General features: G+C 42.9%; 1 protein-coding gene and 1 long non-coding RNA gene across 2 annotated transcripts in view; one reads left to right on the forward strand and one right to left on the reverse strand.

Moving 5' to 3' along the window:
* Positions 1–26,038, forward strand: part of LOC146008918 (uncharacterized) — a 118,580-nt gene that overhangs the window by 74,422 nt on the left and 18,120 nt on the right. The gene's annotated exons all lie outside the window — the stretch shown is intronic.
* TTYH2 (tweety family member 2) overlaps positions 1–26,038 on the reverse strand; it is a 128,873-nt gene that overhangs the window by 43,242 nt on the left and 59,593 nt on the right. The window contains exons 3-5 of the mRNA XM_083148742.1: positions 25,859–25,970; positions 7,024–7,244; positions 4,333–4,428 (exon numbers count right to left, since the gene is read on the reverse strand). Of these exons, the coding sequence (XP_083004868.1) occupies positions 4,333–4,428; positions 7,024–7,244; positions 25,859–25,970 (429 nt within the window). The remainder of the gene's footprint in view (positions 1–4,332; positions 4,429–7,023; positions 7,245–25,858; positions 25,971–26,038) is intronic.

Genomic DNA, 26,038 nt, shown 5'->3' on the forward strand with positions numbered 1-26,038 from the left:
GGCACAACCAGACGATAACTTACTCCCAGCGTCCAGATGGAGAGCCTATTGATAAAGAATTATTGTTAAAAATCCGCACCAGTGGGAGACACTATAAATATGTCTACACTGTGAAGAAAAGTAAAATGATGGCCGGCAGAGTATCAGCCGGTTACTGTAAAATGACCCTACAGCCATAAACCTGTGAGGAACAAGTCAGGGAGCAGGGGACAGGAATGTTCTTATGGATAATGTGTGACAAAATCATGAAATATTCTGTCCCTTATTTTCTCCCTGACGATGTTTATTATATTTGTGGTAGAAGGGCGTACAAATGGCTCTCCATGAACGTGGGAATTTGTTATTTAGGTAGAGTGTTACCTGAAGTGATGACCCTTACACATGATGAAATGGTAAGCATACACAAAGGTATACCTCCTCCTTACACTCATACCCATTATGACCAAATCCATAAAAGGGATTTAACAATCAAGAAAGAACCCCTAGCTTCTGAATTGATACACAAATCATTCGGTATCCAACTCCTCATTGCATTAGATATCACCCATACCGCCAGAGGAGTCATAAATTTTAAGTATATCCAAGCATTAGCCAGCTTGGTAGATAACATCACTGAGATTTACGATGACACCTTTAGATACACTGGGAGAGAGTTACAAGCATATAAAAGAGAGCTAGTTCAACATCGGATGGTGTTGAACTGACAGCCATGACAGGAGGATATTGTGTCACCCTCTCTACACAGTTTGGGGTGAAATGTTGTACATACATCACCAACAATACTGAAGACCCAGAAGAAATAATCGATCATCGGATGGATGAGATTCTTCAGCTTAAATGGGAATTTAGAAGGGAACACAATATCAGCCTGGCAGAAATAGGTGATAAGGTCAGTGAATGGACCTCCTGGTTGAACCCAATGCACTGGTTCTCCGGTTTAGGAGAATGGGCGCAAGGAATTATAGCTAACATCAGAAAACTTCTCCTCTGTATCGGTGGTGCAATCATAGTCTTTGTGTTATTGTTCAAATGTTTAAAAGTGGTGACCCGGGGAAAGACAAAACGTACTGAAATCATGAGTGTAAGAACGAGAGATGCAGAGGAAGACCAGGGTTTGGTATATGACCCTAGAATTGAAACCACCCCCCTTTAAAGAAACCATATTTGTGAAAGTGTATATGTTGTAACCTCCCTTGTTTTTATTTTTATCCAAAAAAATTGTACATTATCCTTCGTCACCCTGAGTAGATTGTTCGATAAATGCAGCCCATCGTTTATCCATGATCCTGGATCGGCCAAAGAGCAGATGGTTTACTCCATCTGCTCCAGGATTATGAATTTCTGTTTTGTTATGTAAAATGTTTGTACTGTGACAGTTTTATATTTACTGTCAAAGGGTGGACTGTTAAAGTCGAGTTGCACACACGCCATTTTAGGATAGTATGGCCGCCATTTTGGTTCGCAGAGTTGCGCAAATAAAGTTTCCATACCCGAGTCTGTGTGACAAAGTGGACCAGAAGCGCAGCCATACTATTACACATAAATTCATACTTACACTAAATATGTATATAGTTAAAGGTTTAGAGCACCACACATAGCTTAGTTAGCATTACATACATCCGTCTGTATAATGTTTAGTACCGTTCCGTTTCTTATGCGCAGTATTCCGGTCATTGCGAATATTTCGCAATTCATACGGTCCGATAGTTATGGACAAAATCCATATTCCCAAGACGGTTTCTGTTAAAAAGTGTATAACAAAAGCATCTAGTTGTAACCGGTTCTTACTGCTATTTACAACCCCTGACGACGATACCAACAGACAAAGGACTCCAAAGGTCACTCCCCTGCACCTATCCAAACCAGGTGCCTCATTTTACCCCAATCACAGAGGACTTGACATACGAACCCTGACCAATAGGAATGGCCTTTAACCTCCCCTTTCTGACCCTATAAGATAGGTGACCCAGGGCGGCCTTGGTCACTTCGGCACATCTTCCTTTCCCTGACCATTGACCGGACTATAGTTCAAACCTGAACATAGTGAGCTCCGACCGGACTGCGCTGCGCATATTTGATGAGACGGTAAACGGTTGCATTCACTGTACTTTCTTTTATTGTATTGTTGGCTGATTGTATCCTGTGTCTGTTTTTCTTCCCCTAGTAGAGCTTGATTATTATACTCATTGTTAGCCTATTGCATTACTTGTTATACCTGTTATTTTCTATTCCTGTAAACCCCTTTTGTCCATTAGGGACTTTAATACATCATTTACGGAGTTTCTATCTCCTTGCTTCTATACTGTGGTCTCGTCTGTTATTTCGCATATAGCGACAAGGTATATTACGGACACTGTCCTCAAAGGTGTAGTCGCAGATTAGAGACAAAGTACTGCGAAGGGATCTCTTAAGGTATTGGTTCTTCAGTGTATTACACACAGTAAAGGTACGCTACGACTGCGCTACGTTTTGTTCGCACGTAGCTAGGTATAAGAGGTATGCAGGTTACGAACATAATACGTAACATACGCTTTTCACTTATTGTTCTTTGGTCATAACATATCGACATTAACAGTAATATGTCTAAAATTTGTTTTTGCAAAACTTAAGAAAAATTACTATATAAAAAAATGAAATTGTCAAAATTTGGTCTGTGGTGAATGGGTGGTATTATAACGTCAATCTATCAATATATCATATATTATATGATACCCTATATACAAAGTTAAGGATTTTTTCATATAATAACTAGAAGAAATAAATAAATAATATCGACTGCTACAGAGAAGCTCACAACACAGTATTTATGGTGTCAGTAATGCTGCTTTCACATTGGCAAACCTGCTCTGACCCGGTATTTTAAACGTTTCTTTAACCGGTTCAGAGCAACGCATTGTACAGAAAACAGCTATTACTGTACAAGCTGTCCTGTGCTTCTCATCACAAAATGTATACTCCAAGTACACATACATGTTACTACTATGTTACTCTGTAGGCGCAAGAACACAAGTATTTGAATGCTAACTCACAAGCAACTGACATAATGCACACTTTGTACTTTGATTTTTTTTATTCACTGCAGTAGTGGGTAACTGCACTGTGAACAATCATTAATAAATAGCTCTGACTTTGGGTAAAGATACATATCTTTGGTTACCTACTGTTTGTCAACACTGTAAAAGCCTGTATATGGGTAAGGCCCTCACGATTTTTTAGTCAGTCCCCCACACCCATGGAAGAATTGCCAGATCTCCCACATCTAGAAGTGAGCAGGATGAAGAGATTATACATAGAATTGTGGTGCTGTGTGGAACTAAATGTTGTAAAATATTGTAAATTTGTGGTATTCAGCCCCTCTCGTGTATCTCATAATTTTGGGGGTAGGGCCTAGTAACTATCAGCCAAGGCACTCCCTCTGAACTTTCAAGGACTGTCTCCCAAAGTGAACATCGCCTATTGGTCCCTATGACCCCATATCATCTCTGCTTGTAGTTGGAAGAAGCAGTGCTTTTTAGACTCTGCACGGTGAATGCCAAAGGGGTCAAAACAAATGTTTTGCATTGCTTCCCTACAGGCAAATGTGCTGGGTAGACACCACATAGAAAACACAGTTGTCGTCAGGCAACATTTTATTTATTTATTTTTTAAACACCAGTTAACTTGCCTAAATCTCTGACAAGTCAATGAGTAATCCTGTGTGCAAGTAAGTGGCCAACAGTGTTACGTTTTATTCAACTCCATTTTTACAGTCCAATTACGGGAGGTAATTCTAAAGTGTGTAATAAAAAAAAAAAGTTGAACTATTATATCCAAACCAGTGCTATATGATTACATGTGAAACAAATGGCTACTCATGCATCTGCAAATGCTTAAAGCAAATTAAGCGCAATTTTATCTTACTGGTAATAAAGGCACAGGAATTGCTTTGACAAATGTTTCCATTACCTTTCCCCCCCCCCCCCCCCCAAGTCGAATTGCTGGCAATCAGATAAAAAGTTGGGAACCCATTAAGCTTGACAGTCATGGTAAAGGATGACTGAAACATAGTAAATGGCAGAGAGAACTCCCAGGGATTATGTGTTTAGTCAGAAGATGGTTTTACTCATTTTACAAGTATGTAAAAACGTTGTAAAAAAAAAAAAAGCAGTACTTTATCTATGATGTTTAATGTCTTATGGGGAAAGGCAGTGCGTACAATGATAACTTGCATTTCCATTAATCTCTCTGCAAGTTAGAAGATACAATGTATATAGAATATAGCTGCATTACTGGCACCCATAGCTTATGCTTTAAAAAAATAAATATAAGAAGTTATACCACAAATTCACTCACGTTATGAGCAGACACTTGGAGCGTTTGGCTAATCCTAAGCATGTTGCAAGGCAGATGACCAGGTCAAGGATGAAGAGTAAGAGATAGGAAAGCCATCTGCAAAGAGAGAAACACAATTGTCTAAGGTGGTCCTCATATTTAGGGTTCATTTGCGTTCACAATGATTTTGAAGACTATCAGAATGTGTCATGTGACATCAGGGAAAAGAGTTGATTTTCTAAGTGCAAAGTAGAGATTACCTTACTCAACCACACACCTTTATTTCCTCTGCCTTTTGAAGTGCTTTGCCAATTACAATAATACTCTAGCACCACAATGGAGAGCTGGCTACTCACCGTCTACTATTACATCCTGTCTGGAGAATATAATTATACTATATAACAACATCTACACCAAAAGTTTTTCATATCTTCTTGCGGTTTTTCTAATACATTTATAGAGGCACCTTTATATCCTTTGTAGTACAGTATATCCAAGTTTTGGTCTATATTGTTCTAAATGGAGACACTGCACTTGCATGCGGTTTTGCATTATACACTATTATATTATCTTCATCTATGAATTACCAGCAGTGATACAAAACCTTTGCTATTGTAGTCTATTTAAAACTTGTAATGTTTAAGTTAGACTTTTAATAACAATGAAAAGAACCATTTATACTGTATATTATAATCCAAACTTTAATACATCGGAACGGATTACCCTTGTCTATTTATCTTCAGACCTAATAGGTGGATTCTAAGTTTATTTTAGATCTAGTAGATTTGTTGCATACACCCTCAGCCTCTTCGGGGTACTTGTGTAATATCTGGGCGCCCGATTATTTGATTGTATGCCTTAACTTAAGGCATACAATCAGATGCGATGCAACGCGATTTTCGGCAAAAAACGCATCGCGACCAAATCGCATGCGATGCGATCGAGGCGGTTTTCCATAGGATTCAATGTTAAATGGTCCTGTTCATACCCCCACTATCGAAGTGGGCATGGAGTTGATTTTATATAGCGTGGCGAGCGCACGCGGATTACTTAAAATGCATTCCGCGTCCGCTCGCCACGCTTCAGGCTCTCCATGCTATATAAAATCAACTCCATGCCCACTTGGATAGTGGGGATATGAACAGGACCATTTAACATTGAATCCTATAGGAAAATTGCGTCCATCACATCGCATGCGATTTGGTTGCATGCGATGCGATTTTTCCAACCCGATCATAAAATCGGGCGCCCAGTTATTACACAAGTACCCTCTTCTCTCTTCATGACGTTGCTATTACTGAGGCAAAGCACCTGCCCATTCAGATTGCCTTTAATCGCTTCCACTGTATTTATCTCTAATACTGCTTACATTAGTTAATTACATATGCTACTAAATAGTATGTACATGTTCCTTAACCATCAGATGAATCTGGTCTTTGGTGAAACAAAAATAAGATCATACTGTAAATGGTGATGTAAACATTAATTGGCACTTGTGTATTATCACGGCGCCCGTGAAATCGGGCGCAAATCGCATGCAAAAATCGTATGCGATTTAGCGGCCGATTTTCATGCTATTCCATCCTTGCACACCCCCACTATCCAAGTCATCCCGAAGTGTGGTGAGCGCACGCTTTACGTGTCCTCCGGACCTGTTCATACCCCCACTATCCACGTCGGCGTGAAGTTGATTTTTATAAAGCGTGGTGAGCGCAGCGAGCCACCGAGCCCCGTGAGGGGACGTGGAAAATTATCCCGAAGCGTGGCGAGAGCAGCGAGCCCCGTGAGGGGACACTGATTACTTGACGTGTATTCCGCGTCCTCTCGCCGCGCTTCGGGATAGCTTTCCGCGTCCCCTCGCGGGGCTCGCCACGCTTGGGGCTCGGTGGCTCGCTGCACTCGCCACGCTTTATAAAATCAACTCCACGCCGACGTGGATAGTGGGGGATGAACAGGTCGGGAGGACGCGTACCACGTCCACTCGCCACGCTTCAGGCTGACTTGGATCGGCCGCAAAATTGACTTGCGGATCAAATCGGCCGCAAATCGTATGCGATTTATATCAAACCGGGCGCCGTGATAATACACAAGTACCCATTAATTAGAAGACTGGCACATCAGAACAATGTCATATGAAGCCAGTTACTACAATGCAGAGTCAACTTCTGCTGTTCCTTGAATTGGTAGAATGCACTGTGTAATAGTACATGGCTGCTGTTGCCACAGGTGATTTCTCAGAGTTAGTATTAAATCCTTCTATATTTGTGACCACAACCAGGTAGTTTAAGCACATGGACAGTCCTAGCTGTTAAGCTGCATACACAAAGATTTATCTGTCCAATCCTTCTGGTGGGAACAAACATCTGGCAATGTATGGAAGCAAACCATATTCAACCATTCACTCCCAAATGCTGGAAAATGGATAAAAATGATTGTTTGGATCAATTTGTTAAATCAAGTGTATTTAACCAGTTTGTCTGAACAACAATTGTTTGTTTTCCAGCATTTAGGTGAAAATGGTTGATTGTCATGTGCTCCCACACATTACAAGATTTTTGTTCCCACCAGACAGATTGGACATATAAATCTGTAGGTGTGTACCCAGCTTTAGGATTGCTCCAGCAAATCCGTTGAGTGCATCTAGCTGTGTAAATCTTTGCATAGAGAGTACTGCCCACAGTTGTATATATTTTATAAAGTGTTTCTCTCTACCTGTAATACTCGATGAAGCTGGCCTGCCTGGCGATCATAGAAAGGTTGCCACTAGTTGCCTGCCAGTTGGGCAGGCTAGAGAGCTGTGAGACTACATTATTAGCCATTATCTGCATGAAACGCAGGGTCTGTACATAATCTCCATGTGTTGCAAAGATCTCATTGAGCCGCAACAGGTGCTGATCCAGACTTTCCTTCAACTTGTAGTTTGTGCCAGACACCTGTTGGCAATAAAACACAAATCAAAACAAAATAGGCACTCAAAGCACAATTTACAATGAAGAACAATTAACAATAGATTAACTATGTTAAAATGTAGTTGCTACATTTCATTACACATATGTAAAATGCCATTGAAAAAAAAGTTAATTTAAGATACAATGTTCAAAGGCAATTACTCTGCCGGTATTTAATCAGTTGCGGGAATTGAATACACTCATATAGCTTTCATTAATGAGTGATCGAAACAGGGGCAACCTTGGAATTCCCTCACCACCAAGAAATAGCATAATGTCTACAGGGACATGCCAAGGGTTTTCCCAATATAACGGCGGAAATAGCGGCTGCCGCCATTACTGGCAGCATTGAAGGCATTTTCCGACAAAAAAAACGGATCCGTTTGGTCAGAAACCACCACATATTGTTGAATTCACAGATGGTTTTTGACAATCCGTGGCCATTTTGCAGACTTTTCTTCATGTGACAATAAGTACATTGAATATGGACTGTGGAGTTCCTGTTAGAAGGAATAAAAAACAGCCAGGTTTCTGACTGTCTGGACATTCAGACGCTCAGAATCCGGGATTGAATACTGCCCTAAAGCTGGGTACGCACCTACAGATTTATCTGTCCAATCTCTTTGGTGGGAATAAAAATCTGGTAATATATATTAGCATATGACAAATCAGCCATTCTCTCTCAAATACTGAAAAATGGGTAAAACAATTGTTTGGATAAATTTGTTAAATTAAATGGATTTAATTAATTTGTCTGAATGACCATTTTCTGTTTTCCAGTGGTTGGTAGCAAATGTTCACTTCTTATGTGTTCCAATACATTACCAGACTTTTGTTCCCACCAGATAGATTGGAAATATACATTTTTAGATGTGTACCCAGATGAGGAGAGGGACCACAAGCTCATCTTCCTGCTTTAGTGTAAATCAAGCTAGGCTGTATAGTATAGTGTTGAAGTCAGTTGGGGATTGGTGGTGGTAATGGGGTGGGTGTGGGGTGGTGGTGGTGGTGTTGGGTGCGGCTTGGCTATGCTGCCAAATTTTATTTATTCATTTCCCAAGATAACCAGTTAATAGGCTGTTCATTCAGTGGGTTCCTACATGTAACACACACACGAGAAATCAATTATGTGAATCTCTGACAGAGTGGAAATGGAAAGGTTTCCTGAATGAACAGTATACATTATTAAATATAAAATAACTTTGTTATATTTAGTAATTGCAAAAGAGAGAAATCTAACATAGGTCTCCAAATAAGTGTCAGTTGTTACAGGTGTAAAGAAAACGGCATATAAAAAGCAGAGACAGACACAAATATTATAAGGTAAAACAAGCACTTAAAAATCAGAATAAGATATTCCAGTTATTATTTGGAAGGCTCAGTCAAAGTAATAAAGAGTAATAGTAAAACTAAAGGTGCCCACACACGGTACGTTTTGTGCTAGATGCGTTTTGTACTAGATCACATCTAGTTCAGATGCGATCTAGTACAAAAAGTACTGCTTGCACACTTTTTTGGCTTGGGACATGAACTACAAGCGATGCGTTTTGAACTAAAAAGGTCAGAATGCATCAGAGAATCGCACTGTGTGTGGTACCATAAAAACTAACTTTTCAACCAGACGTATAGGGTTAAGGAAATAAATTCCAAAATGAATTTGCACTTAATGTTGGAGCAGCCCAATGGTAGAAAACGTGTACTCCGGAGTTTTGCTAAAGAACAAAATTACACTAAGAGCTGGGCAATGTGTTAGTATGGGAGTGAAAAGAGAGAAGATATAGATAAAATGCAAATAGAATGAGAATAGAAATAAATGCAAAAGAAAAAATAATAAAAATAACTGAAAAATAATAAGATAAAAATAAAAAATAATAAACCGTGCAGAAATTGTTTACACTCTTTTGGAGGGTTGGGAGGGTAACAGTCCAGTTGTGGGACGTTTTCTAGCTCACCCTAACTGCTAACCTGGTTTTTAGGTGAAGACGGCAGCGTTCTGCCAGTCAGCGTCTTTCTTGTGCAGCGAGCGGCTTGGGGTGACGTCACCCGATCCTTCCTCCAATTCTATCTGTTATTACACAGCCAACCTTTTTTTTTCTGTCCTTCTACTCCTATCTTCTTTCATATTTTATTCTTATTTTTTTTCTATTTTCATTATTTTTATTTACTTGTTACTGTTATATTTATTTTTATTTCTTTATTTATCATTTATTTTTAATTCCTTTGTGCAAAAATGAAAGGAATAATTCCTGTTTTAACACACAACTGCATAACCATGCGGTTACCGCCAAAAAACGGAAGCCATCTGATGATGAGCACTTCCGGTTTTAACAATAAAGTTGCTATAAATAAAAAAATCAGTTTTTAAGAAAATATCCTTGAAAAAGCATCCTCTTGGATGTGAAACGCGTTGGTAGATAAGAGAGATACCAAGACAACAAGGGGAGACGCTGCCACTAGCTCCAGCCAAGCGCCGCACATTGTGAGCAAAAGCCGGAGAATCGGGTGACGTCACCCCAAGCCGCTCGCTGCACAAGAAAGACGCTGACGGGCAGAATGCTGCCGTCTTCATCTGAAAACTAGGTTAGCAGTTAGGGTGAGCTAGAAAACGTCCCACAACTGGACTGTTGCCCTCCCAACCCTCCAAAAGAGTGTAAACAATTTCTGCACGGTTTATTATTTTTAATTTAAATTTTTATTTTGCATTTATTTCTATTCTCATTCTATTTGCATTTTATCTAGATCTTCTCTCTTTTCACCCGTACCCTCCCATACGGACACATTGCCCACACTAATATACAAGCGCCTAGTGTCATTTTGTTCTTTAACTTTACAACCAGTCACTGCAGACAGGTGTTTGGATATGTTAATTCCAGGGGAGTGGAGAATGGAAACTACAACAAAAGCCAGTAGGACAAAATTAAATGCTAAGTATTTATAGTGGAATAAATGACAAAATCCAATAGATTCCTCATATTGTTCAGTGCACAACATTGTTTGTCCAGGTCAAGTTAAATTATTCAGCAATATTGTTCACCGAACACATCGTTTAGTGTTTATGACACTCCACTAGATTGCATACCATAACATATGTAAAATTGCTGTGTACATGTCCATAATGATGACTGTACATATATGTGCACATGCAGACTTGCTTAGATCTAAATCCCCGTACACGCTGGAATATGGTCGCTGAGCACCCATATCCCCATGTGTATGGGGCAACGGTCACCGAGAGGGCGCTCTCGCGACTAGCCCTGCAGTGGTCGCTGATAGCAGGAGCACCAGCGACTTCCCCCAGCAGAGTGTCTCGTTTTCATCAGCAACCATCGCTAGTCCTTGATGAAAGCGGGACAATATGGTTGCAGAGTAATATAATCGCTCAGCGACCAATCGATCCGTGTGTAAAGAGCATAACTTGCCTCATAGCACTTGGAAAATGAAATGCACCGTCGGAATCCCGACAGTCATTAACCCGACGTCGGGATCCCGACTGTTAAAACACAGACGGCCGGGTTCCCGACGGCTGTTGGCCATTTTCCCTCATGGGGGTCCACGACCCCCATAGAGGGAGAATAGAATAGGCGGCGAGCTTAGCTCGCCACCGAGCCAGCAAGGGGCTTTGATGCACTGTTCAGACTGTCTGACATCGGCCAGTCGCGATCCCGACTGTCGGTGAAACATACCACACCCCACCAGAGAAGGGCAAATTAACGTAATCAGAGGTAAGGACAGGTCAGTATAAATGCAAACAGATGCCAGGCAAGTGGTTAATAAACAAGTTAACAAATAAAAAATATGGTATAATGGCTGCATAGGAAACTTATATGGGAAGTACAGCCGATATGGAAGAAGGAAGGGACAGAGGTGATATGACAGAAAGTTGGAGGGCAGTATTTGTACAAACAAGAGAATGGCAGTCGTACGCATGCAGTCATGCGAAGCGACGTCCATACCACATGCGAGCATTCGAAACATACACAAAAGGGGAGCGTACTCAAACTACCCGCACACTTGCGCGCTCGTAGGAACATTCACATGAGTGCAAGATCATGCACTGTGCTTACGTGATTGTCAGTCATTAGAGTGATTCATTGTAAAGTGAATGGTATTAAGGTGTTACATAGGTAGAAATGTTTAAAGTGCAATAGTGTGCTTACCGTGGGCCTGCATTGAGTAGATGTGGTTAGTTAATTGTTTAATGAGAAAAACTTGTATGGTGAATGGGAGGGTATTGTTTGAAGGTGCATGTATTTTTGCTATTGTATAACGTTTGTCCGCTAAGCTGCAGCCCTGTGAGACCCGAGAGTCACTTTTTTCTTGCGAATGTTTTTCAGCCCGAGCACTGCAAACGGCAAGTGTGCACGCAAGGTTGTGAAGCCACCACCCAGCACTTGTGGTCAAATTTCCTTGTATTCGCCCAGGTTTCTGCCCATTTTTACCCTTTTATGAGGCCACGCCCAGAGAAACACCCACATCACGCCTTCATTTTAGGACTGGTTTGCAAGCAAATTTCTGGGCGCAAAGGTGCGAGCATGCACGGACTATGAAACCTGCACATGTGCACTGCGGCAGTTGCGCATGCGTAATGAGCTAAATGCCACTTTGCGTGCAAATTTGCATGCGAACGTATCAACCAGAATAACCTCCTAAGCTCTGTGTTAACCCCATATTTGGAGGATCACAAAGTAGATTTGGAGGATACACAAAGTAGATTTTAACAAAAGAACTGTCTTCTGTACTGCAAATGTGCATTTTTGCGATAGTGCCTCCCGCCCTGGTCTTTTGGGGACTTAGTCTGCTAATTTATGTATCACAGTTCTTTGACTGTAAGCTCATTTAAGCACCTGTGTCATAATACTGCACGTACATTATAAATATTAGATAGCAATAAAGTACACTTATTGGGCTGTCTTGGTATATTCTATAGCGCATGTCGCCAAGAGAACAGCATACAACAGAATTGTTTTAATAGGTCTTACTTTTGTGTGCACATAATGCAAACTGCAGAATTGTGCTTAAGCCAGTGGCATTTTACCGATAATTAAACATTGTATGTAATGTAAATTGTTGCAATATGCCACCGTTCATATTAACATACACTGCCAAAATTTCTGACAACCTCATACCCGCTCTCTATGCCAATCTCAGTGGTTAGTTCACAGACTGCAGCTAAGGAAATATCCCCTGGGTCTGAGGATTAAAATCTGAGGGCCAGAATGTGATGGGGGAGGGAGCCAAGATGCCCATCTGTTGGGTTAAAGTGTTTGGCATAGGAGAGGAGGCAGGGAGGACGGGAACAGAGCACTGAGTGAGCATACTGTGGTCTGGTGAGCGGAAATGAGAGCAGTGAGGTTGATTATACAGAGAATAATAGGTTCTGAGGTCTGTACTGGATAGAGCATTTCACAAATCAGAAAATAAATAGGCTCTTTGCTGAAAGCCATTCCGTCTACATAATAAGTAAACTGACAAAGCCATAAGCAGTGTTATTGAGTGATATGATTTGGTAGATAACACTCAATTACTGTATAGGATAGACTATCTTGTAGGAGACTTCCAGTAAAACATCTATAAATTACATATTGCATACAATGGCCCTCATTCAGATTCAGTCGCTCGCATGCACATTCGCAAGCACCCTTACAAGATTAATACACACGCACGCATGCATCCGGCATAATCACGCCTATTGTGGTTGCAAAATCATTAGTTCGAAAATACAACAAAAGGGGAATGGACTGACAGTGCACGCACAGTAAACAGTTTGCATGCACATCCCTACACAAATGTGTTTGCCATGGGTATGCATTGAGTTGTTGTTGTGAGTTAATTGCCTAACAAATTGAGGGATGTATGGGTGTAGATGGTGTGCAGGTGAGATTGATTTTGCCATTTAGTGCATGTTGATTGGGGTTGGGAATGTTGAGCCGGGAAAAGGATGGGCTGCGAAACTTATCACCTGCTTTTTCTTTGCGAATGTTTTTGAGGCTGAGGCGTACAAGCGCTCTTGCACACACGCGAAGCCAAACCCCAGCACTTGTAATCCACGCCCATGTGTACGCCCTGTTTTGCTCATTATTCTGGATGCGCCCATACAAATGCCCACATCACGCCTACTTTCCATACATTTGTTTGCAAGGCTAAAGCTGCTCGGAAGGGTGCTTGCGAATAGGTTGGTGGCACCTTGCGCATGCGCAATGGTTTCATTCTGTAGATAAATGCGAATTTGCATGCGAGCGTGTCAATCTGAATGAGGGCCAAATATATGTAGTACACCAAAAGTACAAGTGTATAAAATATTACAATGGATTTTTGTGTGACAGAGTGGCACTGAAAACAGTGTTCTCTGGTGCACAATTCCTGGCGCTCTACAGTTCTAATTGGTTTTGAAGTTAAATAAATACAAATATAGAGATTATTAGCAAAATTTGCTACAGCTGCTGCAGTAACTCCTGTGGGCCCGTCAGACCCACAAAAAGAAAAGACTAAACACAAGAGGGTTGGAGTAAAGTGCGCTGCTGTTTAAATGATTTTAGTAACTGTAACACATTGGCTGTCTGAAGAGGAATGAATTATGGACACACTGTTGCTTTTAGAAAATATTTATCACAAGTAAAAAATATATATATATATAAAACATACAAATAAATACACAGCATATACAAAACAAGACGATTTTAAAATAAAGAGAATGGGATCCCAATCAATTAATTAATGATAGCTTTGATGTAGTATCAGTAGTAATTTCTTTACTGAGAAGATTAGTACTCTCCTGCCAATTGATGGAGGTTTAAATATAGGTAATCAGGTAATGAAACAAAGTTCCAGTTTAAGCAAAGTGGTGTAGCCAGGGGCGGATTGGGAATTAAAACCAGCCCGGGAAAAATCTTGAAGCAGCCCTAAGAGGGGGGGGGGGGGGGGGGGGGGAGTGTTGTTGCGCGCCGGAGGCGCGTTCAAATTTTTAGGGGGTGTGGCCTATCAATATGGGGGTGTGGCCTATTCCAACAAGGCCACGCCCAATTTTTGCCGCTGTGAGGGCATGGCTAGTGGCTCTCTTAGCTGCTGGCTATGTCCCCAGCCCCTCAGGCTGCAGAATAGGCGCATGCGTACAGCGTTTATTCTACAGCCTGTGGGGCTGGGGAGATAGAGATGGGGGGGGGGGGGGGTGACAGGGGGTCTCCCAACACAGTAGAGTGGCAGGGTGGAAGAGGATGCAGGGAGGGAGGGGGGGATGGAGGGTGCCGTAGAATGCTGGGAGGGGAGATGCAGAGTGGCTGAGAACGAAGGGAGTGAGGACTTACACAGGGTGGCACAGGACGCAGAGTGTGAGGGGGCATGGTGGCACAGGATGCAGGGTAGGAGGGGGGATGCAGAGTGGCAGGGGATGCAGGGAGGGGAGTCACAAAGTGGTGGAGGAGACAGTGATGCCCATTATAGATATGCCATACACCGTGATGCCCATTATACATATGCCACACACTGTGATGCCATTATACATATGCCACACACCGTGATGCCCATTATACATATGCCGCACACCCTGATGCCATTATACATATGCCGCACACCGTGATGCCCATTATACATATGCCGCACACCCTGATGCCCATTATAGATATGCCGCACACCCGGATGCCATTATACATATGTCGCACACCGTGATGCCCATTATACATATGCCGCACACCGTGATGCCCATTATACATATGCCGCACACCGTGATGCCCATTATACATATGCCTCACACCGTGATGCCCATTATACATATGCCGCACACCCTGATGCCATTATACATATGCCGCACACCGTGATGCCATTATACATATGCCGCACACCGTGATGCCATTATACATATGTCGCACACCGTGATGCCCATTATACATATGCCGCACACCGTGATGCCCATTATACATATGCCTCACACCGTGATGCCCATTATAGATATGCCGCACACCCTGATGCCATTATACATATGCCGCACACCCTGATGCCATTATACATATGCCGCACACCCTGATGCCATTATACATATGCCGCACACCGTGATGCCCATTATACATATGCCACACACCGTGATGCCATTATACATATGCCTCACACCGTGATGCCCATTATACATATGCCACACACCGTGATGCCCATTATACATATGCCACACACCGTGATGCCCATTACACATATGCCTCACACCGTGATGCCCATTATACATATGCCACACACCCTGATGCCATTATACATATGCCGCACACCGTGATGCCCATTATACTTGTGCCGCACACCGTGATGCCCATTATACATATGCCGCACACCGTGATGCCCATTATACATATGCCTCACACCGTGATGCCCATTATACATATGCCGCACACCCTGATGCCATTATACATATGCCGCACACCCTGATGCCATTATACATATGCCGCACACCGTGATGCCCATTATACATATGCCACACACCGTGATGCCATTATACATATGCCTCACACCGTGATGCCCATTATACATATGCCACACACCGTGATGCCCATTATACATATGCCACACACCGTGATGCCCATTACACATATGCCTCACACCGTGATGCCCATTATACATATGCCGCACACCCTGATGCCATTATACATATGCCGCACACCGTGATGCCCATTATACTTGTGCCGCACACCGTGATGCCCATTATACATATGCCGCACACCGTGATACTCCATTATACATATGCCGCACACCGTGATGCTCCATTATACATATGCCGCACACCGTGATGCCATTATACATATGTCGCACACCGTGATGCCCATTATACATATGCCGCACACCGTGATGCCCATTATACATATGCCGCACACCGTGATGCTCCATTATACATATGCCCCACACCGTGATGCTCCATTATACATATGCCCCACACCGTGATGCTCCATTATACATATGCCACACACCGTGATGCTCCATTATACATATGCCACACACCGTGATGCTCCATTATACATATGCCGCACACCCTGATGCCATTATACATATGCCACACACCCTGATGCCATTATACATATGCCGCACACCCTGATGCCATTATACATATGCCGCACACCCTGATGCCATTATACATATGCCGCACACCCTGATGCCATTATACATATGTCGCACACCGTGATGCCCATTATACATATGCCGCACACCCTGATGCCATTATACATATGCCTCACACCGTGATACCCATTATACATATGCCGCACACCCTGATGCCATTATACATATGCCGCACACCGTGATGCTCCATTATACATATGCCCCACACCGTGATGCTCCATTATACATATGCCCCACACCGTGATGCTCCATTATACATATGCCACACACCGTGATACTCCGTTATACATATGCCACACACCGTGATGCTCCGTTATACATATGCCGCACACCCTGATGCCATTATACATATGCCACACACCGTGATGCTCCATTATACATATGCCACACACCGTGATGCTCCATTATACATATGCCACACACCGTGATGCTCCATTATACATATGCCGCACACCCTGATGCCATTATACATATGCCACACACCCTGATGCCATTATACATATGCCGCACACCCTGATGCCATTATACATATGCCGCACACCCTGATGCCATTATACATATGCCGCACACCCTGATGCCATTATACATATGTCGCACACCGTGATGCCCATTATACATATGCCGCACACCCTGATGCCATTATACATATGCCTCACACCGTGATACCCATTATACATATGCCGCACACCCTGATGCCATTATACATATGCCGCACACCGTGATGCCCATTATACTTGTGCCGCACACCGTGATGCCCATTATACATATGCCGCACACCGTGATACTCCATTATACATATGCCGCACACCGTGATGCTCCATTATACATATGCCGCACACCGTGATGCCCATTATACATATGCCGCACACCGTGATGCCCATTATACATATGCCGCACACCGTGATGCTCCATTATACATATGCCCCACACCGTGATGCTCCATTATACATATGCCCCACACCGTGATGCTCCATTATACATATGCCACACACCGTGATACTCCGTTATACATATGCCACACACCGTGATGCTCCGTTATACATATGCCGCACACCCTGATGCCATTATACATATGCCACACACCCTGATGCCATTATACATATGCCGCACACCCTGATGCCATTATACATATGCCGCACACCCTGATGCCATTATACATATGCCGCACACCCTGATGCCATTATACATATGTCGCACACCGTGATGCCCATTATACATATGCCGCACACCCTGATGCCATTATACATATGATGCACACCGTGATGCCCATTATACTTGTGCCGCACACCGTGATGCCCATTATACATATGCCACACACACGTGATGCCCATTATACATATGCCTCACACCGTGATGTCCATTATACATATGCCACACACCGTGATACTCCATTATACATATGCCACACGCCGTGATGCCCATTATACATATGCCGCACACTGTGATGCCCATTATACATATGCCACACCGTGATGCTCCATTATACATATGCCACACGCCGTGATGCCCATTATACATATGCCGCACACCCTGATGCCCATTATACATATGCCCACACCGTGATGTCCATTATACATATGCCCCACACCGTGATGTCCATTATACATATGCCCCACACAGAGATGTCCATTATACATATGCCACACACCGTGATACTCCATTATACATATGCCACACGCCGTGATGCCCATTATACATATGCCGCACACTGTGATGCCCATTATACATATGCCACACCGTGATGCTCCATTATACATATGCCACACGCCGTGATGCCCATTATACATATGCCGCACACCCTGATGCCCATTATACATATGCCCACACGGTGATGTCCATTATACATATGCCCCACACCGTGATGTCCATTATACATATGCCTCACAGTATGAACCTCTCTCTCACACTTTAGTTACCTTAAAATCAAGCTGGCTGGCACTTCATCTACTTCTTCCTTTCATTAGATGTGTGCTCCCGTGTAGCTCCGCCCCCTTCCACTCGTGTAGCCCCGCCCCTCAACTCCGTGTTGCTCCGCCCCCTTTCCAGTCCCTGCTGTCATGACTGATGACACATGAAAGTGGGTTGGAAGCCAGGGAGAGAGCTCTGTGCTGCCGGCGCTGCTGCCTATAATGTAGTGTGACAGCCGGCAGCTACAGAGTCTGAGGACAGAAGCGGCCGGGGATGTACAGCAGGGAGAGAGCCTCCCTGCGCAACCATCCTCACAGTGAGTGCTTGCCACACACAGAACCGCGGGAGCAGCTGCGTGTGGTCGCACATGCGCACCAGCACTCCCGCGGCCATTTTTATTTCTGTAATAGCCGAGGCTGCCCGCAGCCATATTTGTTTGGGGCACAGTGCTGCGGCCACGGCCGCCCGTTAACCGCAGAGATGGCGGTCTGCGGCCCCGCCAATGGGGTGAGCGGCCTTTTAGTGACTATTAGGGGCCGGCCCACCGGGAAATGGCCCGGTTTCCCGGTGGTCCAATCCGCCCCTGGGTGTAGCTTAGAAAGCTAGTTGGTAACTTTATAATAGATATAGTCACAATTTAGATGGTATGCTCACCCATATGGTGGACCTCAATCCCCTGGATGTATTTGCGGGGAGAGGAAGGTGGTGTATACTGGCTGATGTCCGGCAGCTCAGATGGACGGAGAGCTGCACTTCAGCTAGAATGTATAGAAGCACCTTGCAGTAAGCTGGAATGGATTTAGCCCGGTGGAAGGTGGTCCCACTGCAGAGGTCTCCGTCCCCTTGATGTAATCTGGGGAGAGGGGCAGGGTACAGCTGCTGATGTCCGGCGGCTCCGAATAGGGAAATGCCGCGCTTCAGCAGGAAGAAAGGTGGGTGCCTGTCAGGTACCTGGTTGCGGTGAACCGCGAAGAGTTCAATCCCCTTGATGTAGCTTGGGGAGAGGGACGGGGTGCAATCGCTGATGTCCGGCGGCTTCAGGAGAGGTGAAAGCCGCGCTTCAGCAAGATCGTGGTGTGCACCTGTCCTAGTGCGCGGCAGTGCTTGTATGCAATCGGGCAGCGTAGAGCAGCTAATTGCCGGCTGCTGGAGAAGGCTCACGCTTGTACAGGGAGGCAGGAAGGAAGGTTGGTGTTAGATGATGGGATCACCGTCTCAGGTGAATGAATTGCGTCAACGGTGATCCCATCATCTAACACCAACCTTCCTTCCTGCCTCCCTGTACAAGCGTGAGCCTTCTCCAGCAGCCGGCAATTAGCTGCTCTACGCTGCCCGATTGCATACAAGCACTGCCGCGCACTAGGACAGGTGCACACCACGATCTTGCTGAAGCGCGGCTTTCACCTCTCCTGAAGCCGCCGGACATCAGCGATTGCACCCCGTCCCTCTCCCCAAGCTACATCAAGGGGATTGAACTCTTCGCGGTTCACCGCAACCAGGTACCTGACAGGCACCCACCTTTCTTCCTGCTGAAGCGCGGCATTTCCCTATTCGGAGCCGCCGGACATCAGCAGCTGTACCCTGCCCCTCTCCCCAGATTACATCAAGGGGACGGAGACCTCTGCAGTGGGACCACCTTCCACCGGGCTAAATCCATTCCAGCTTACTGCAAGGTGCTTCTATACATTCTAGCTGAAGTGCAGCTCTCCGTCCATCTGAGCTGCCGGACATCAGCCAGTATACACCACCTTCCTCTCCCCGCAAATACATCCAGGGGATTGAGGTCCACCATATGGGTGAGCATACCATCTAAATTGTGACTATATCTATTATAAAGTTACCAACTAGCTTTCTAAGCTACACCACTTTGCTTAAACTGGAACTTTGTTTCATTACCTGATTACCTATATTTAAACCTCCATCAATTGGCAGGAGAGTACTAATCTTCTCAGTAAAGAAATTACTACTGATACTACATCAAAGCTATCATTAATTAATTGATTGGGATCCCATTCTCTTTATTTTAAAATCGTCTTGTTTTGTATATGCTGTGTATTTATTTGTATGTTTTATATATATATATATTTTTTACTTGTGATAAATATTTTCTAAAAGCAACAGTGTGTCCATAATTCATTCCTCTTCAGACAGCCAATGTGTTACAGTTACTAAAATCATTTAAACAGCAGCGCACTTTACTCCAACCCTCTTGTGTTTTGTATAAAATATTACACTACTTAATCTTATGATAAAAGATTGTACAATGCATAATCCAGTAAGAAAATATTGCAATGCAACTGCACAACTTACGTGTTTCCTAACCTGGCCTCAAATGTATAAACTGCATTCAAATTGCATTTCTATACAATCACATTTCTATACAATTGGACTACGCATGTTATTGAACCATATGAGTAATGCTGTGTTGTACTTTTTGCAGTTCTTACAAACTATTGACAGACCTTGTATGTGGTGTTTTAGGTGTACACACTACACAATATGCACAATATATAGTTAACAATATCGTGAACCTAGTAAACAATTTATCATGCAGTGTGTATGCATCTTTAGAACGTATTACCAATTATGCCAAGTTACAACAGAGTAAGGAATGTAAAGAAATATTTGTAATCTAAATTAACTATTGACCTGTTTATTAGGTTTTCATAATTTCTGCAATTTTTAATTATTTATTTATTAAGTGTCTTATATAGCGCACACATATTCCGCAGCGCTTTACAGAGAATATTTGAACATTCACATCAGCCCCTGCCCCAGTTGGGAGCTAATTAACTTACCAGTATATTTTTGGAGTGTGGAAGGAAACCGGAGTACCCGGAGGAAAGTACGGGGAGAACATACAAACTCTGCACAGTTAGAGCCATGGTGGGAATCGAACCCATGACCTCAGTGCTGTGAGGCAGTAATGCTAACCATTACACCATCGTAATGCCCCAATAAAGGCCATCACAGTTTAAGGGGGCGGAGCCCCTTATGACGGTGTGAAGAGACCCGTAGCGTGCGATGAATCACCTCGTTTTTATATAAGGAATTCATATGCATAGTTGCTATATGTATTCATGATACACATGTTACAGTAAGCATGTGTTCTAGGATAGACAGAATATGAACTGCCTGTGATGATGAATGTGTATGCAAAAATGGCAGATGGCAGATCTGGCACATATGTGTGTATCAATGCAATTCAATGGGTGGTATCCAAGTACCAAAGGTAGCAAAAAAATGTCTGATTTTTTTTTTTTTTTAGCAGGCTATCCAATTAGATTGCCCGATAAAAAACACATTTAGTCGCGAGAAACCTGAGTTTTCGGCCCCTAAAAATGTGTCCGCTTTCAGGAAATAAGTTTTGCTTGCCTTAGGCATGCAAATTTTAAATTTCACAGATATTCGGCTCTTATAAATAATCTGCTTCTACTTCCATGCTGAATACAGAATGACATCCACAACGAGGGTTACATCTAGAAGAGAAGTAGTACATCAATAATTTAAGTCAGAAGGACTGAGGGAGATTTATAAAACACGACTAATGCAGTCAGATTTGTAACACATGCTGTTTCTGTAAATGTCTCACATGCAATTTACATCACATGCTTGAACAAAAAACTTGTGAAATAAGCGAACAGTTTGGCCAATATTTAAAGTTAATTATAAAAATGTGACTCTTGCGTACATGTACAAATGCATCCATACGGTTTTGTTTCTATGTCACACAGTGATACATACAGTATCCCAAAAGGCGTATATTAACCCTTTGAATACCAAGTGAATTTTTCAAAATAGGTGTGACCATTGCCAAGCAAACATTTTTATACATCATAATGACCTGTAATGTTTACCTTTTATAGAAAATATAATCTTTTTTTCACTCAACATTTTTTATTTTAATTTATATAACAAATGTGAGTGATGCTGGCATTTTTTGCGGATATTGTGTACATTTCTCACAGAGATGTTTGCACTCAAAGGGTTAAAAGAGATATATGGAAATGTGACCACAACACAATAGAGGCACTGAGGGAAGTTTACCAAGATTGGCTGTTGCTATGGGTAACCTATCAGAATCTACTTATTTATTTAGCACGTTCTAGAAGATTATAGACAGGCTCTCATTGGTTTCCAATAGCAACATCCCATGTGAAATAGAACTCCCAGCTTAGTAAATTTCCCCCACTGTGTTTAACCCTTTAAAACACCATTCATTTCCACACACATGATTTGCAGTGTACATCACTCATTGACTGCAGCAGCATTATATACAGTTGCAAGAAAAAGTATGTGAACCCTTTGGAATTACCTGGATTTCTGCATAAATTGGTCATAAAATGTGTTCTAAGTCCCAACAATAGACAGACACAGTCTGCTTAAACTAATACCACACAAACAATATGTTCTCATGTTTTTACTGAACACACCATGTAAGCATTCACAGTACAGGGTGGACAAAGTAAGTGAACCCTTAGGCCAGGCATGTACAAACTATGGCTCTCAAGCTGTTGTGAAACTACAAGCCCTATCATGCCATGCCACAGTTTTGCTATTAGGGAATGCTAAAATGATGGCAAGGCATGCTGGGATGTGTAGTTACACAACAGCTGGAGGGCAATAGCCTGCCCTAGGCTAATAACTTGTCCATGAGCTATTTGGTGTCAGGGGTCAGCCAACCTGGAGTCCAATCAATCATACGAGATTAGAGGTGTTGGTTAAACCTGCCCTATAAAAATCACACACCAGTTTTGAGTTTGCTATTCTCAAGAAGATAGAACCAATGGAAGTAGCGCTAGGAACCACTCGGTATAGGTAATATTAAAAAGTGAAAATAAATAATAATAAGAGCCAGTCAATATGAGTTATAGTTAATATAACATTTATAATATTTCCTTGATAAAATATAGATAAAAAGAACAAGCGATGTAATCACTTTTAATAGTTTATCTGTACCGGCCGATACAGCATGCATGCTGTGGCATGACCTGAAGAGAGTGATTCACACTAGACATCCCAAGAATATTGCTGAATTGAAACAGTTTGGTAAAGAGGAATGGTCCGAAATTCCTCCTGACCGTTGTGCAGGTCTGATATGCAACTACAGTACAGGAAATGTTTGATTGAGGTTATTATTGCCAAAGGAGGGTAAACCAGTTATTAAATCCAAGGGTTCACATACTTTGTCCACCCTGCACTGTGAATATTTACATGGTGTGTTCAATAAAAACATGAGAACATAGAACAGTTTGTTCTACACCCTCTCCAACTACCGACCCATCTTTCTCCTCCCTTTTACCTCTAAACTCCTCGAGCATATTGTCTGCAATCGCCTCACTGACTTTCTATCCTCCCATTCTCTGCTTGACCCATTCCAATCTGGCTTCCATTCTCTTCACTCCACTGAAACTGCCCTCACAAAAGTCTGCAATGACCTCCATGCAGCCAAATCTAAGGGCCACTACTCTCTGCTTATGCTTATTGACCTCTCTGCTGCTTTTGACACGATGGACCACACGCTCCTTCTCCAAATCCTTCACTGCCTTGGTCTGCATGACACTGCTCTCTCCTGGCTGACCTCCTACCTCTCTGATCGTTCCTTCTCTGTCTCCTTTCATGACACTAACTCCCACCCACTTCCACTAACCGTTGGTGTCCCACAAGGTTCTGTTCTTGTTCCTCTCCTTTTCTCTCTATATACATCCTCTTAAGGTGAGCTCATTAGTTCTTTTGTTCTCCTTACTCATATCTCCAACTGTCTCTCTGCTATCTCTTCCTGGATGTCGCAGTGCTTTCTCAAACTTAACATGTCCAAGACTGAGATGATCATCTTCCCACCCTCCCGCACAACCTACAATCTCATTACCTATTGATGGCATTATCTATCCCCCAATTACGCTGTCTTGGAATAATCCTTGACTCCTCGCTCTCCTTCAAACCACATATTCAGCACCTCCCACAAACCAGCCATTTTCATCTCAAAAATATTTCCAGAATTAGACCTTTTTCTCACTCAGGATGCCACTAAGACCATCATCCACTCACTGATCATATCCAGGCTGAACTACTGCAATCTCCTCCTAACTGGTATCCCTGACAAACGCCTGTCTCCATTTCAATCTATCCTCAATGCTGCAGCCCAGCTCATCTTCCTCACCCAACGTACTACCTCCAACTCCCCTCTTCTACAAGCCCTTCACTTGCTTTCCTTTCAGGATTTAATTCAAACTTCTCACACTCACTTACAAAGCCCACTCCTCTCCCATTTACATCTCTGACCTCCCTTTACACTCCCACTCGTCCTCTTCACTCTGCTAACGCCCATCGGCTCTCCTGCTGACTTATTACCTCCTCCCACACCTACCTCCAAGATTTTTCAAGTGCTGCTCCCTTACTCTGGAATTCTCTACCTCTCCCTCTCAGATTCTCCACTTCTATACAGAACTTCAAACGGGCTCTTAAGACCCACTTCTGCACCAAACCCAGCAAACTGTCCTCCTAACCTTATGTTCCTTGCCCTGTCTACCCCTCCTGTTACCCCTATCTGTCCGCCCCTCCTTTAGAATGTAAGCCCTCACAAGCAGGGACCTCTTACCTCACGTGCTTATCCTTGCTTACTTCAGCAGTCTTCGACAGCACCAAAGCACGCTGTTTGCTGCCACCTGGATACTTATTTTGCAGTAATCGGCTGTTATTCCTATAATCATTTACCCTGAACTTGTCCTGTATTGTCTCCAACTGTAAGTCACTGTTTTCCTGTTTTGACTATGTGTACTCTGTAATTGGGAGCTGCGGAACCCTTGTGGCGCCATATAAATAAAGGCTAATAATAATAATATATATAAGCAGACAGTTTGTCTATTGTTGTAACTTAGATGAAGATCAGAACACATTTTATGACCAATTTATGCAGAAATCAAGGTAATTCCAAAGGGTTCACATACTTTTTCTTGCAACTGTACCTCCAAACTTTCCGATCAATGGGGTAAAGGTAGCCACAGATGGATTACCTCATACTGGGACTCTCCTGCTTGAAAATGTTGGACAGTATGCATTACTGTGGGGCAGATTGGAGATGTTACTATGCAACAGGACTCTCGTTAGCAGGCACATTAGTCATTTTGCTTGGTGGTAAATTCAGCTCTAATGCTGCCTTTGCAAAAGGAAGGATTATTTTTCTGACCACCACAACTCATTTTTGCTGCGTTAGGCCTCGATGTCTCACAGGCCTCCTTTACTTGTGTCGTATTTGTTTTCACTGTCTCGTTCTGGTTTCCATCTTTCAAACAGATGGCACTGAATAGACCACTCAGCAGCTCCCAACATATTCTGCCTGTACATTAGTCACAGTCCGCAGGAATTCCACAGCAGTGAGATTAGGGATTGTTCTGTGCAATCTATGCTATGGTGTTTGGCACAGTTGTGCCTCTATTCCAGACATGATTGTTACATGACAAAACAACATATTGTTACCTCTAAGGATATATGCTATACACACACACACACACACACACACACACACACACACACACACATACTGTACTTCTCAGCAAAATATAGCCAGTACGTAAAGTACCATAAATATTCTTCTTGGTCCTTACCAACGAATCAATCCCAGCGAGGGTATGATTGGCATCATCCAGGGAGTAGGTCAGCTGGTACACGCCATCATTGGTCTCACTGTTACCATAGAAACCGATGCCAACTGCAGCACTGTAAAAGAAAGATAAGAAGGGCTCAATTTTTTTTTTATGTTAAAACAATATAGACTATAGTAATGT

The sequence above is a fragment of the Crinia signifera genome, chromosome 6 (assembly GCF_055691185.1).
Source record: "Crinia signifera chromosome 6, ASM5569118v1, whole genome shotgun sequence".
In the NCBI taxonomy this organism is placed as follows: Eukaryota; Metazoa; Chordata; class Amphibia; order Anura; family Myobatrachidae; genus Crinia; species Crinia signifera.